The 13,004-nt window shown below is 35.5% G+C and overlaps 1 protein-coding gene across 1 annotated transcript in view; it reads left to right on the top strand.

Annotated features, from left to right (window-relative positions):
- Positions 1–2,681: 2,681 nt before the first annotated feature.
- The window catches only part of FSTL5 (follistatin like 5), a gene marked incomplete at both ends in the record, with an annotated part of 297,136 nt that continues 286,813 nt past the window's right edge, over positions 2,682–13,004 (top strand). Inside the window, one exon of the mRNA XM_082482814.1 lies at positions 2,682–2,804. Coding sequence (XP_082338940.1) covers positions 2,682–2,804 — 123 coding nt within the window. The remainder of the gene's footprint in view (positions 2,805–13,004) is intronic.

Below are 13,004 nucleotides of genomic sequence, written 5' to 3'. Positions count from 1 at the left end.
CATAGTAAATGTCAACCAGAACATCTGATCAGCGGTTCTGTTTTGGTGGAAGTATGAGGGGAAACCAAGAAAACTTTTTCACCGTGTCTCTGTCATCATTTAATATACAGTTACTGAATACTTGTAAAAGTTATTTATGTAAAATATCTCTCTGTATTACAGCTTGTTGTCTTTCTTTTAAATCATTCACTGCTTAATACGTTCTGCAAGAGATCTCCTAGGAGAGATACCTCTGCTCTGTGTATTAGAAAAGATGGAGTACCAAAAAAGGTACTTGAAGTGGGAGCTGTTGGAATAAGCAATGAAAAATGAGGAGAAACCTGAAATTTGATTTACAGGGAGACCCAGGATGAGATTGGTTTTGGTGGAACAAAAGATAGGTGGTGTCCAAGTAGTATGGTACGTTAATCTCAAGCTTGAGTTTGAGTTAAACGCAGGCGGGCTGGTAACAGTCAGTTGGTATGAGAATGAAACAGACAGTAACCGTTACCTGGTTTTACCAAGTTTGGTAGACTAGTCCCCAAAGAAGGGTAGCAGATTTATGCAGGATCCCATTACCAAGACTGTGAATAAAGGTAGGGCTAGAGGCCATTTAATACCTTAATACCATTTAATACCTTAATGCCACATGTATCTATAGAATCTGTGAGTATGATTGTAATAGGCCTTCCATGGTTCTCATCTTATCTTTATGAAGTTATAATGTTTTTGTCCAGTCAAAAAAAAAAAAGATTTTTTTAACATCTCCTGCAATGATTTTCTCATAAATTTAAGAAAATAATTTTCTCAAGGCCTTTAACATTAGAAACAGTTCTGCGCGTTCTTCCAGATTGTTGTGTATCTCCCTTTCTAATATCAGTATCTAATATTCTAATTTTAGTTCTAATGGGTCACACCTTAACGTATCACGCTAGCTGAATAATGTGGGACTGGCTCATCAAAGCAGTCCAGTTTTGTCTGGAAAAGTAAATTGTTTTGTTCATTCAAATAGAAAGTATATTTTTGATAACCTGGTTTAAAATATACCAGAATATTGCAATCAGCACAAACTAGGTTGTTAAGATGACTGCAGGATGACAAACTTATGGACAGAGTGCAGATGAAGTGGACAAGATCTATAATTGTGCATAATTTTATGCATAACATATAGTATGCGATCTACCAGATAGATATTGATATTTACTGTTAAAATGTACCTTTAAAATACAAAGTCTGAGACTGCTAATGTAGCGTTCTGGTTTAATATTAAAATTGCAAATAGGTGAGTACTCTTCTGCTAATTTTTCTTTCCACGAAACAGGAGGTTGCATCAACTATTAAGAGTGGCTTTGTCTTTCCTTTTCCTCTTTTCCTTATATAACGTTTCAATTTATCAAGGTGAAATATGTGTAAGCAGTCTGCAACTGTAAGCTTTGCATAAGAAGAAAAAATGGATGTAAATAGTATTTCTTTCAGTTTTCAGTGCATTGAAATAAAGTTTCATAGGTTTGTCTGAAATCTGTGATATTTAGTATCCTTACAAAATTTCAACAAGGTGCCATTGTTTACGCAAAAAGAATAATTATTGAACTCCTTCTGTACTCACCGTAAAAGACACTATGTTGCAGTGTTATGAAATATCTGTTAAGAATTATTGCAAAGTCTTCTCTGGGATGACAATATTTTTCTTGCTAATAAAAAAAACGGCGTTAGACAAGTCTGAAGCAATATATATGTAAAAAACTGTACCAACAACCACCTTTGAAATAGCTGTATCTGAAGACGAACAGCATTCACTAAATGTCATTAATCCTAATCCAAAAGTATTTACATAGCTTCCTGAAGTGTCCCGTGACCTAACATTTCTTAAAGATCTCATTTGCTGTTTTGGATTTGTTTCTAAGAAGTAATAGAATGCCGGTGTGTTTACCATGGTAGTCCTTTGTCAGTTCAGGTCATCTGCAACGTGATGTGTGGGATTCTGAAACAATCAAAAACCCAAGCCAATCAAATAATCTACCCTGAATTTTGCACTTGATTGCAGTGAATTCTGGGGCAAGATTTGGCGAGTTTAAGTAATAGACTGAAAATATTCTTATAATGCTGACACATGCAATAAAATTTATACACTATACATAATTTCAGTAACGCAGTTTAAAAATTCCTCTGGAATATTGGCAGAAAACACAGTGCTTTGCTTACATTTTAGACCTCAATACTGGTAAGATAAAGATATTAATAGACATATGCTAGATATTTTATGCTTTCAGGTGGTGAATAGTGCATCACAGGAGTCTGCATTTGAAAGAAAACAAATGATGAATGGGTCATTGATGATCATCTTTTTTCCTTCATTTGAGAACAAGTGTTAAATTTTTCACCACTGCTTTTCTATTATGTCCCATCATTTCTGAGGCTTTTCCTGGTTGTTTCCTCAGTGAACCTCTTGTATGAGTATTGACTAGTGGTAAGAAAACGTTCAGTTCAGCACAACCAAACTGATATTATGGTTCCAAGTACTACTACCTTTTTCTTTCTTTTTCTCTTGTGCCAGATGGATTACCCTATTTGTATTATATTTATTTAAGTCCACAAATGGAATATCAGTATTGTAAACTTTTATTATATGACTTGTGCCAAAGTACATTGCAATCTGTCACTAAACTTTTACGTTTTATTTTGGCAGAAGCAGACCTGTAAAGATGTTTATGTGGTGGTCAACTGTTTTACTACTTGGATGCATATTGCTGGGAGCAGACGGCTGGCCAGCCAAGGAAGGATACGACTTTAGGCCCTATCAGCCTCTAGTAAGATTACGCCACAAGGTACAGATTATTCTCTAGCACTTCTGGCTTTTCTTCCATGATCAAGGGATAACTTACACTCCAGCCTTGTCTTGTTTGTGTTTATTGGGGTAATGTTCAGAAAATAATTTGTTTAGTAACACTGCCTGCAAAAATATAGACTTCATTTGACAAGTAAACAGGAGCTGTTTTGATTTGAAAGCCCAGAAATCTTTCAAAGATAGTGAGCTAAACTCTGTTCTAGCTTCACAGACTAGAGATTATGTACGTCAACAGAAACTCAGAGAGAGAGCCGGGAGAGGTTGTCTCAGGGCAACTGTCAGCATCTGCTTAAGGCAACTACTTGTCCCAGTACTCACTGGATTTCAGACCAAGCAGCAACCAAGGGAACTGCCTGTCAAAGCGGCATGGTGCTGAAGTTAACTCATCAGCAAAAACTTGTCTGCATGAGGTAGATGCTCAGAGTGCTCGCTGAATTTAGGAGTTTTGAACCATAGCAAAATGCAGGTGTTTCCTGAGATACTGGGTTTCCCAGCTTCAAGCGCAATATGGCATTCAAATTTTGCCCACTTGCCACACCTTTTTCATGAATCCAGGACTCCCAAAACAGTTCTCAGCTAACAAATCCTGCTCTTCTTTCGGTAGCTGGAAGGAAAACTGCTGTGGTGGTTCTGTAAAACAAGGAACAGTACCATAATATCTCCATGGGCTGTCTGAAGCTAGCATAGGTCTGATCAACTTCTTCGTTTCCTCTTGGTATGGTAGTCATGGGAGCAACATCTGAGGACCCCTAAGGCCTACAATCAGGCCAACAAACATGATAACCACCTTCTCCCACTTCTTAATCTGGGTGTTTCAACTAGAAAGTCTGAATTATATCCGGGAACTCTAATATTAGTTTCTATTAATGTTTCAAGATTTGGCGAGTTTAAGTTCTCATTAATTTCTTATAAAATATGAAAGCTGTTTCCTCTTGGTCCTCAGTTTGAAAAAAAAAATGGTCCAATATCATGTGATTCTGTATCAGCATATAAGGAGGAAGAACTTACAGTTGAGTTCTGCTTGAACAAGTAAAACGTTTGCCTGTTAGCAAACGCCGGTTGTGTACTGTCATTGTGGTTTATCCCCAGCCAGCAGGTAGGACCATGCAGCCACTCACACAGTTCTCCCCCTTCCCCAGAGGGGCAGGGAGAAGAGAGAGAAAAGGAGGGGAACAGGAAAGAAAAAACCTTATGGGCTGAGATAAAGACAGTGTAGTAGAACAATAACAGAAAAGGAAAATAACCATAACAATAATAATAATAACAACAACAATAACAAAAGTAATAATGACGACACAAGTCACTCTCACTGCCTGGTAAATTGACACCATTCTGAGTAGTGATCACAAGTATCCTCCGCCCCCCAGCTATGGTAAGGAATATTCCATTGGGCATTCCATCATTGTAATTATGCTACTTATCGGCTTATATGGGAAGATGAAGAAAGTCCTTGAAAAACATTACTATCACCTGGCAACAACTAAAACAATATGCATTATTGACATTCCTCTCGTACCAAATCTGAAACACAGCAACCACTAGAAAAATAAACATTAACTCTATCCCAGCTGAAATCAGGACAACTATATATGTTAAACATAGAAAGTTTCTAACAGATGAAAAATAAAATTTTAAATTTTAAATTTCTTTATAAAATTGCGCATCCTCTAGGGAATGTTGTTCTAATAGAATAAAGAATGCATTAGGCCCCAGTTAAGTAAATACCTAACTGTATAACACACAGGTATTCACACTGAGTATTTTGCAAAATCAGGATCTTTGTCTCATCAGTTTACTTACATTTGTCAGCTTTAAACAAAATGTGACAAAATAGCACAAGAAAAATACTTTGAAATCTAGAAGGAATGAGAGAGACGAGTACAAAACCACGGAATGAACCATGTGAGAGAGAAATCACACATATCAAAAAACCCCAAAACAAAGAATGTGAGAAGAATGTGAGAAGAATCAAGGACAGGACATGAGGTATAATGAACTCCATTTCTGAGATTCAGATGGTCTCTGATGTTAATATTAGCTTGTATGTGGAACTAGCAGTATGTTGCTGTTCCTTAATAGTACTTCTACTCCTCTGATAACTTTCATATAATACTTGGAACAGGCTATTGTTAACTTTTCAAATTTAATATTCCGGGGATCACACATACACATATGCCTGTGTCCACATACACATATGTATGTGGACACATGAAAAGTAGAGAGACTTTTCCTCTATTTTTGATTTCTTATATATTTTTGAAGAACATGTATAAAAATATGTGTACATACAGAACAAAAGCAAATAGCACATCCCCTAAATTGACTTTTTATTTTTAAAAGAAGATAAAGCTCAAAGGGGAAGAAAATGAATGCTAGAAAAAATGTAAAGAAAAAGGAAAAATAATAATGAAAACATGATATAAAAATTTATTCTGAAAAGCAAAGAAATAGGGTGGGGTTTTTTCTAGGCAATATGTCTAGATAAAAAATGGTTTAGTATTGTTCACCTTTTGGTATTATGGGTACATGTTAGTATAAAAAAATAGGAATGAAAAACTTTTCTAAAGTCAATTTTTAAAATCAGTTCTGGCACAGATACACATATTCAAAACATGTAAATAATATGGTAAAGGAGACTTTCTGCTTCAATCAAACACTTGATATATAAAGTGCTTAGATTAAGTTATGTGAGTAGAATGCTTATTACAAACAGAATATGATAATGAATATCAGCAGAGTCATATTTGCTTTGATCAAGCAATATGAATGCAATTTTATGAGTGTGAAGATTAAAAAAAAAAAAAAGAGTAATCACTCCTGCTCTAATAAAGGAGAATTTATTTGACTGGGACACTAGTCCAAACAGAGCAACTCCAAATGTCAGACGGCAGGGAAAAACAATCCTGTTGGTACTTAGGTATTATCTTGAAAAAATAATTGTGTTCATGGTGAGAACAGGCATTCATATCATAAAGGTTTTGTTGTTTTAAAAGGGGTTATGAACAAACTCAGCTCCTCATGCAGAGAAATTACAAGTAGGCATTTAGCATGAAAACATAAGGAAAAAAATGCATAAGGAAAAAGCTTTAAAAACAGGGAAAAGCTTTACGCATAAGGATACACTTTTTTGGGTGTGAGGGTGACTGAGCACTGGAACAGGTTGCCCAAAAGCTTGTGGAATCTCCCTCCTTGGACATACGCAAAAGCTGTCTGGGCATGGTCCTGGGCAATCTCTAGGTGACCATGCTTCAGCAGGGAGGTTGGACAAGGTGACCTCCAGAGGTCACTTTCATCCTGAACCGTTCTGTGACTAGATTATTCATTATACTACATAATTAATAATTAAATATAATAATATGTAATTAATAAGTGTACTTTTTACAATTTATATAGTCAACCTAATAGTTATGGTATTTTACTGATGAAACTTAAGATTTGAAGACATTTTTATAAAAACCTTTTTAGAAAAGTATTTTAGAAAATCTTGTACAAAAGATTTAATTTAAAAAGATTTACAAAATCTTATTAGAAAATCTAAATGTGATGATATTGAAAAAAACATACTATCCCTTAATCCACTGCTTTAATAGGCTGATAGTAAAATGTGTGATGAACTTAATTGAGAAGTTGTTCATGTTTTAATAAAAAATATTTGTAGCACAACTTGAATTCATATGTTGTTCAAAAACTTTTGAAACAATTTTTCTTAGGAAAACATTGATATTATCTATCTTTGTACTGTCCCTTCCCCCTAGCTCCCAAAACCTCTCTCCATCTTCAATAGTTAATGAAGCCCCCTCTCTTGAATATTCATCATTTACCTGCAACAAATAATTCAACGTGCATAACTTGAGACAGTTGAAATGTTCAGTCTGTTTCAGAGGACTATTAGTACATATCAGGTTTTACTAATGTTTTAGACATTGTTTATCCACATCTTCACTCCACTGTTCTCATACAATGCTATTTAGCCTGTAGCTTTTTACTAATTTTCAGGCCCAGGAGGTATAGTTTGGTTGTTTGATAACTTTAAGTCGGATGTGATTCAGAGCTGTGTGGTTGCTCACAACGAAGTCCCAGCATGTTTTGCCAAATAAGTCACATGGCTTTTTAGGGAGCTCTAAAAAATTACCTAAAGCTCCAGTTTAGAAATTAGAGAACCTTTCAGTTAAGAGACTGCTTTCGTGAGTTTTCGGGTTTCTGTGTGTATCTATGTTGAGTTCAGAAAAGGACTATGAACATACATTTTTCCAGTAAGAGAATATTCAAATATATCATTATCCACTGGCATTGTCCATCTCCTTGGTTTCCAAAAGTTTTTTTTGGGTGGCTTTAGTTTGTTTATAGTAGACTAAATATGAGGACAGAAACTTTAGCAATTATTTGGCAATATCTCATGCTACTTTAGATAGAGTAGAATGTATAGCTGATTTAATTCATATGCCACAGTTGTATGGAATGCATATCCTTCTTCAGTGGTGGAAACAACTAGGAGAATTGATATTATTGATAGAAATCTAGAAGTGCTGCAATGTGTGAGAGCCTGCATCCAGTTTTTCCTTAGAAGATAATTTAAGAAAACAGCATTTTCACTAGCAATTGAAACCACTGTTTTTCAGTCTCCAGTATTACATTTTTTTGTTAAAACTCTGCAGAAAATGATATTAAATATACTTTAAGTATATAGATAACTAACTTCTGAGCCTTGACTGCAAGGTTTCCTTGGCTAATGCCAGAGCAGTCTGATGGTATGGGAAGTTGCCATGTTTTGACACTCACCAAAAGTTAGATTAAGTGCTGTGGATATTGCTGATTTCCCAACTTTGCTGTTTATCTACTTTAAATATGCAGCAATTTTTTACCACACGCAAAAGTATTTTTGTGTGTTTAACATGATCTGAGGGAATTTACAGATTATTCTTGAGTAGAGTTCGTAATTTATCATATGCTGTATTAATGAAAAATTTCCACTTTGAACAGTTTCCTAATGTTATTATACATTTTTTGGAAGTGCTTTAGTATTACAGTGGAATTTTTAATATCCAGTACCTATGATGAGCTGCTGACTTTCAAGTATTAGGTTTATTTTTCTGGGAATTTTCTAACAAATTCTGTAATAATTTAATAAAATATAGCTCTAAGAACTTGCAGCAGTTCATGCCTAAATTATAATTGTGGTCCAAATTATAATTTTAATAATGTTCATTATCCGGGCCATTATAATGGCCACAAAGATCAAATGGTTGACTGCATGGTTTATATATGAAATAGTGAAAACCAGGAGAAGCAGAGTTGGCTTGAACTAGAAGGGAGAAAGAATATTACAAAGCACTCCTGAAAATTTTATTTCCAATCCCCTTCTGTTGTTAAACTGCCACGGCTTACACTTACATGGTTATGTTGAAAAACATTATGCTATGTCTGAACAGCATGTGAATTTCTTGTTATGGCAGTTAATCCTTGGTTCTTCATTTGTCAAAACACTGGAAAAGTTTGTCAGAGACTTTTCATTTGGGAATCTTCTTGCATTGCTGCTGAAGTATTGTAAGCAATTTGTTAATACCTAGGTTCCCACCTGAAATCGTTAGGAAGTCCTTCTAGCATCCTAATGAATTTCCTTCTTGTAATTTGCATGGCTCTGACAGAAAGCAATGTTTATGCAATGTCTTCAGTGGAAAACTGTATGCTCTGAGATTTCCAAGTATAGACAGGCAGGCGGCAGTCAACAGAATGCTGACTGTTGATTTCTGATTCTTTTTCAGAGACTTAGAAATATGGAATGTAGCCTGTACATTCATATGTGCATTCCGGAGCTTGCCAAGTCTGCATATCTAACACACGCAGGCACAACCCTCCTCTGCAAGCCAGATTCAAGTGGTTTGGCGGGGAATAATACTAACAACAGTGCCTCATTGTGAACGATACCATTATGGGTAGGGAGTTATTTGGTTTTACTCTCAAGGGGTAATCAGTGAAGATTGCCAATTTAGTCATTGTCACCTGGATACCTTTTACTTAGGCCCAGTTCTGGTCCTATGGAGTTAAGACCGTTACAATCATTATAGTCAGGGTTGTAATGCCTAACGAGGAGCAAGCACTGGCTCGGAAGAGTGGGCAGGCACAGGGGGAGCAAGGGGCAGGCGAATCTGGGTAAAGGAGAGGGAAGAATTGAGGAAATATGAAAGTCGGCCTGGGCCTGACCCACAGCCTGGGCAGGAGCTTCCATCAGGAAAGAGCTTTTTGTCCAACAGAGTGGACGAGTACAGAGGGTACAGCAAAGGGGGCATGCTTTGTATTTAACAGCTTTCATGGGCTTCTTCTAGCAATTTGATTTTTCCATATTGATTCAAACTGTTTCCAGCCTTGTCCTGGTTTGTGTTGTTTTACCAAAGGGCTAATGGGATCCGAGTCAGATGGGCAGCGGTCACTCTTGTCTCTGTTATTTCTCCAGACTAAAGTATTCCTTTGAACTTCCTGTGAAAAACCTGCCTTTTTCCCTTTTTCTCTCTCCCTTCCTTCCTACTGTTGCTGTTTGCCGTTCAGTTAGGCGATTCAGCTCTGATTCTCATTAATTTAGGCCTCAGGATTAGATCAATTTAGAGGTGTTTAGGTTAGATTAGAATTAGGTACAGTTTGGAGGTGTTCAAGCAATAATGACTTTATCTGAATGCAACAAAGCAAGAGAAAAACACAGTGGCATAAGCATGTTCTCCCACTTTATTAAAGACCAATTTGAATTTGTAAACACAAAGCATAGAATACATGTTCTGCATTTAGGTTTTTGCCCACAGGTTATAAAATGTTCTCCCTCATCTAACAATGCATTCTGTGTTATAATGAAACACCTGTAAAATACAGACAGGCTGAGTGTTCAATGATTTTCTTTTCATTTAAGGTGTCATAGACAAGAAAGAAATGAACAGAAAGTAGTATTTCAGGATTCAAAAATAGCCTGAGCTTTCCTTGTGTGGTCTGGTCTCCAAACAACCTGAGGTTTATAGTTCACAGTGTTTATCTGGAAAGTCTGTTTGCCTGCAGGATCTGAGAAGTCATAAAATTTGATCCTCTAAAATCCTCTGTCCTAGAGAGAGAGCAAGAGAGAGAGTGTAAAAAAAATCCGTTGCAGGAAGATGCAACAGTGAATTCTGAGGACTAAGAACAGAGCTTTTCTTGAGCGTGTCAATGTTCCTCTCAGCTCTAAGGTAACAAGAGAATTTTTTTCCTTCTGAGGCTCCCTGAACAGAGTATCTATGTCCTATGCAAATTCCAGGATTTCATTTAAGTAACAAGACTCACTCTATTTTTCCACCCTTAATCATTTGTCTGACTGTAGTCAAGAAGTCTTATGAAACCTATTTTATTTTATTTTGCTTTTCCCAGGGAGAGAGAGTACATTCTGCATTCTAATCTGCTTTTTCCTGTGGGCAATAACATTCAAAAAGCATAGCTAATTTTTTTTAAGTCCCATTACAATCATTGTATATTAATAAGCTGATATCAATTAAACATGTTATTTTTGCTATCTCTCACTACATGCTCAAAGCATTTTTTGTAAAAGTCTTAAGAAATTTGCCTGTAAAATTTCTTCTGTAATCCTTTTTCCAAGTAGTCATTCATTGTGGGGGAAAAAAGGCGTGTCAAAGTCTGGAATTAAGGAGAGTGCTAAGTTCTTCTTTCAAGCTGTCTGCTGATGCTTCCATTGCTAACTCATCAGCAACATCTAGCCATAAACTTTTAGTCAAATCTATGGGGCTGCTGAGGGAGAAAAGTTGCATCTTTACTATCGCACTGAACTTCTTGCTGTACGTATCTTTTGTGTTCTTGTTATTGAAAATCACCACTGTGGAAAAAATGAATCTCACCCAGTTATTTGAAGGGATGGCGAGATCCACCTGTATTACCTACCTTTTGATTAACTCTGCCTTTATAATTTCACATCAGCTTGGCAACAAAGAATAAAATATAAAGTAGTGGTATATGGAGGTAGTGTAATTATCCTCTACAGTACTCAGCCTGGCCTTCTCACATTGCTTTCTAGGAAGAGGATTTCCAGACAGCCTCTGAATAGATAAGGCAATGGTCTTTCTGGTGTTTGGGAGTTGATGCAAACACAATCTATATCAGCTATCACTTCAGATTCTTGATTAGTATGTTTTTTTCATATTCTATTAAAATGGCAAATCATCTTCACAAATTGCAATCACAGTAGTAGCGAAACAAAGCCATAAGAGTTTTGTTTTATATATTACTTGGGGTGCTTTCCCTCCTGCTCAGATTTGTGCAGTTTGGATTTCTAAGATGATGAAAGAGGCCAGATACTTGAAGTTCATGTTGCTACATAAGTTTATAAGATCTGGCTCTTTTCCATGCCTTCCTTGCTGTCTCTTATTCTTCAAATACTCGAGACTAGTCTGTATATAATTCAATCACTTTTAATTTTCTTTTTCTGTCAGCCAAGCATTTTATTGTATTCTTTTCCACGGCTTCTTTTTCTCAGTCATTTTCCCCAAGGTTTTAATACCTGTTTTCATTACCTAGAAGATGTAGACATTTATTACCTTTATTAACCTTTATTATCTTGGTTTGTTAAAATGAAAGTCATATCCTGTAGCATAGAGAGTGCTTATAATGTGAAAAATAAAGTGCAAAAATCAATATACAAATATTATTAAATAATGAGCATGGTGTGTAATAGCTTTATTGGTGTGCAGACAAACTGGGATGTACCCCAGTCCCATTTTTTTAACTAAATAACGATCCACTTAGTTTATAGTTCATTTTTCACCTTTTGATTCTAATTAGCTATTTAAATTCTGTTTTTAAATGAAAATAATTATGTACTATAAACATTTGGTTTAAACATCAGTATACTGTGCATCTATCTAGTCATATATTCCCAATTGAGTAAATGCAGCATTGACATATAGCAATAATGTTTTGTAAGAAAACTGTTAATTACATTGGGCTTGAGATTAAATTAAAGTACAATATTTGTGTACAATTAGACTCCTTTTAAATTGGCTCCAAGTAGATTGACTAAGTATTAGGTCTTCTATCCATATCTCTTTTCAATATCCATATTTTAAAACATCCTTAAGACTTTCAGTCCTATACTTTGTGTGGTGGAAAAACAATTTCAGAAAAAATTATCTCTTTTTTAACACTAGGAAAAAAATCTCGCTAGTTGTAACTCTTTCATCTTCATTGGTTAATTTGTCCTAATTATTTTTTCAGTAGTAATTTTGAACTGTGATAATTTTACTGAGAATGTAATGTGCAGTGGGAGCACAAATCTAGTATTTTTTGGATAAAACCATATTTGATGTAATGTTACTATACCTTTTTTTTTTTTCTTTTACAATATCAGCTCTCCTGATCTCATGTTGCCAAGATGTCTGGTTAAACCACCCATATGTACTTCATGTGAACCATGGCTTTTGTTATTTTGTAGTAAAAGTATTTGCTATCACAATATGTAAGCAATTTCTTTAGCGTTTATTTTCCTGATCAGGTTATTTTTTATTTTTTTTTTTCATTTGAAAGCTTTGCAAAGGAGCCATGGTAAGAAACATAGATCTGTATTTATGTATATAGGGTTTAGGTATATTTCATTCAGCTTTCTTCAACAGCCTTCGCTTTTGAGAGTTCTGTAACTGCAAAACTCGGTGACTTTATCTCCGATGTTTATAAAGCAAAATATCAGTAAGAAAGTTTCATAGACTTCTGTCCTCTTACCTTGTGGACCTTTGTTACTGACATAGCCTATGCTTACCTTAAAATGCTTCCAGTTTTGGGTAGGGTGACTCTGCATAGATTGCAACAGTTGTCATGACATCTTATTTTTACTCTTCCTCATTAATACTTGCTGGTGGGATCATATAAGTAGTCCAGATCAGGGCATTCTGTTTTTATCTGATAAATGATTCCATGGCAAATCTTACCAGATGAGAACACTACATCCATCAGTATGCTCAAATCCTTTCAACCAAGAGCTAAGGCAATGCGATGTCTTTCAGTTTTAGATTTATTTTCCATAAATAAATAAATAAAACCAAACAGCAGCAGCTGCAGCAACAACAAAAAAAACCAACCCCAACCAACCAAACCAAAACAACCTGCAAAAAAACCCAACCCCAAACCACAAGTTTTGTTTGCCTTTCAAATAATGAGACTAAACGTT

This window comes from Vanellus vanellus (assembly GCF_965231255.1).
Source record: "Vanellus vanellus genome assembly, chromosome: 4".
NCBI classification, from domain to species: Eukaryota; Metazoa; Chordata; class Aves; order Charadriiformes; family Charadriidae; genus Vanellus; species Vanellus vanellus.
Note: the sequence above shows the minus strand (reverse complement) of the source record. Positions and strands in the feature narration are given on the sequence as shown.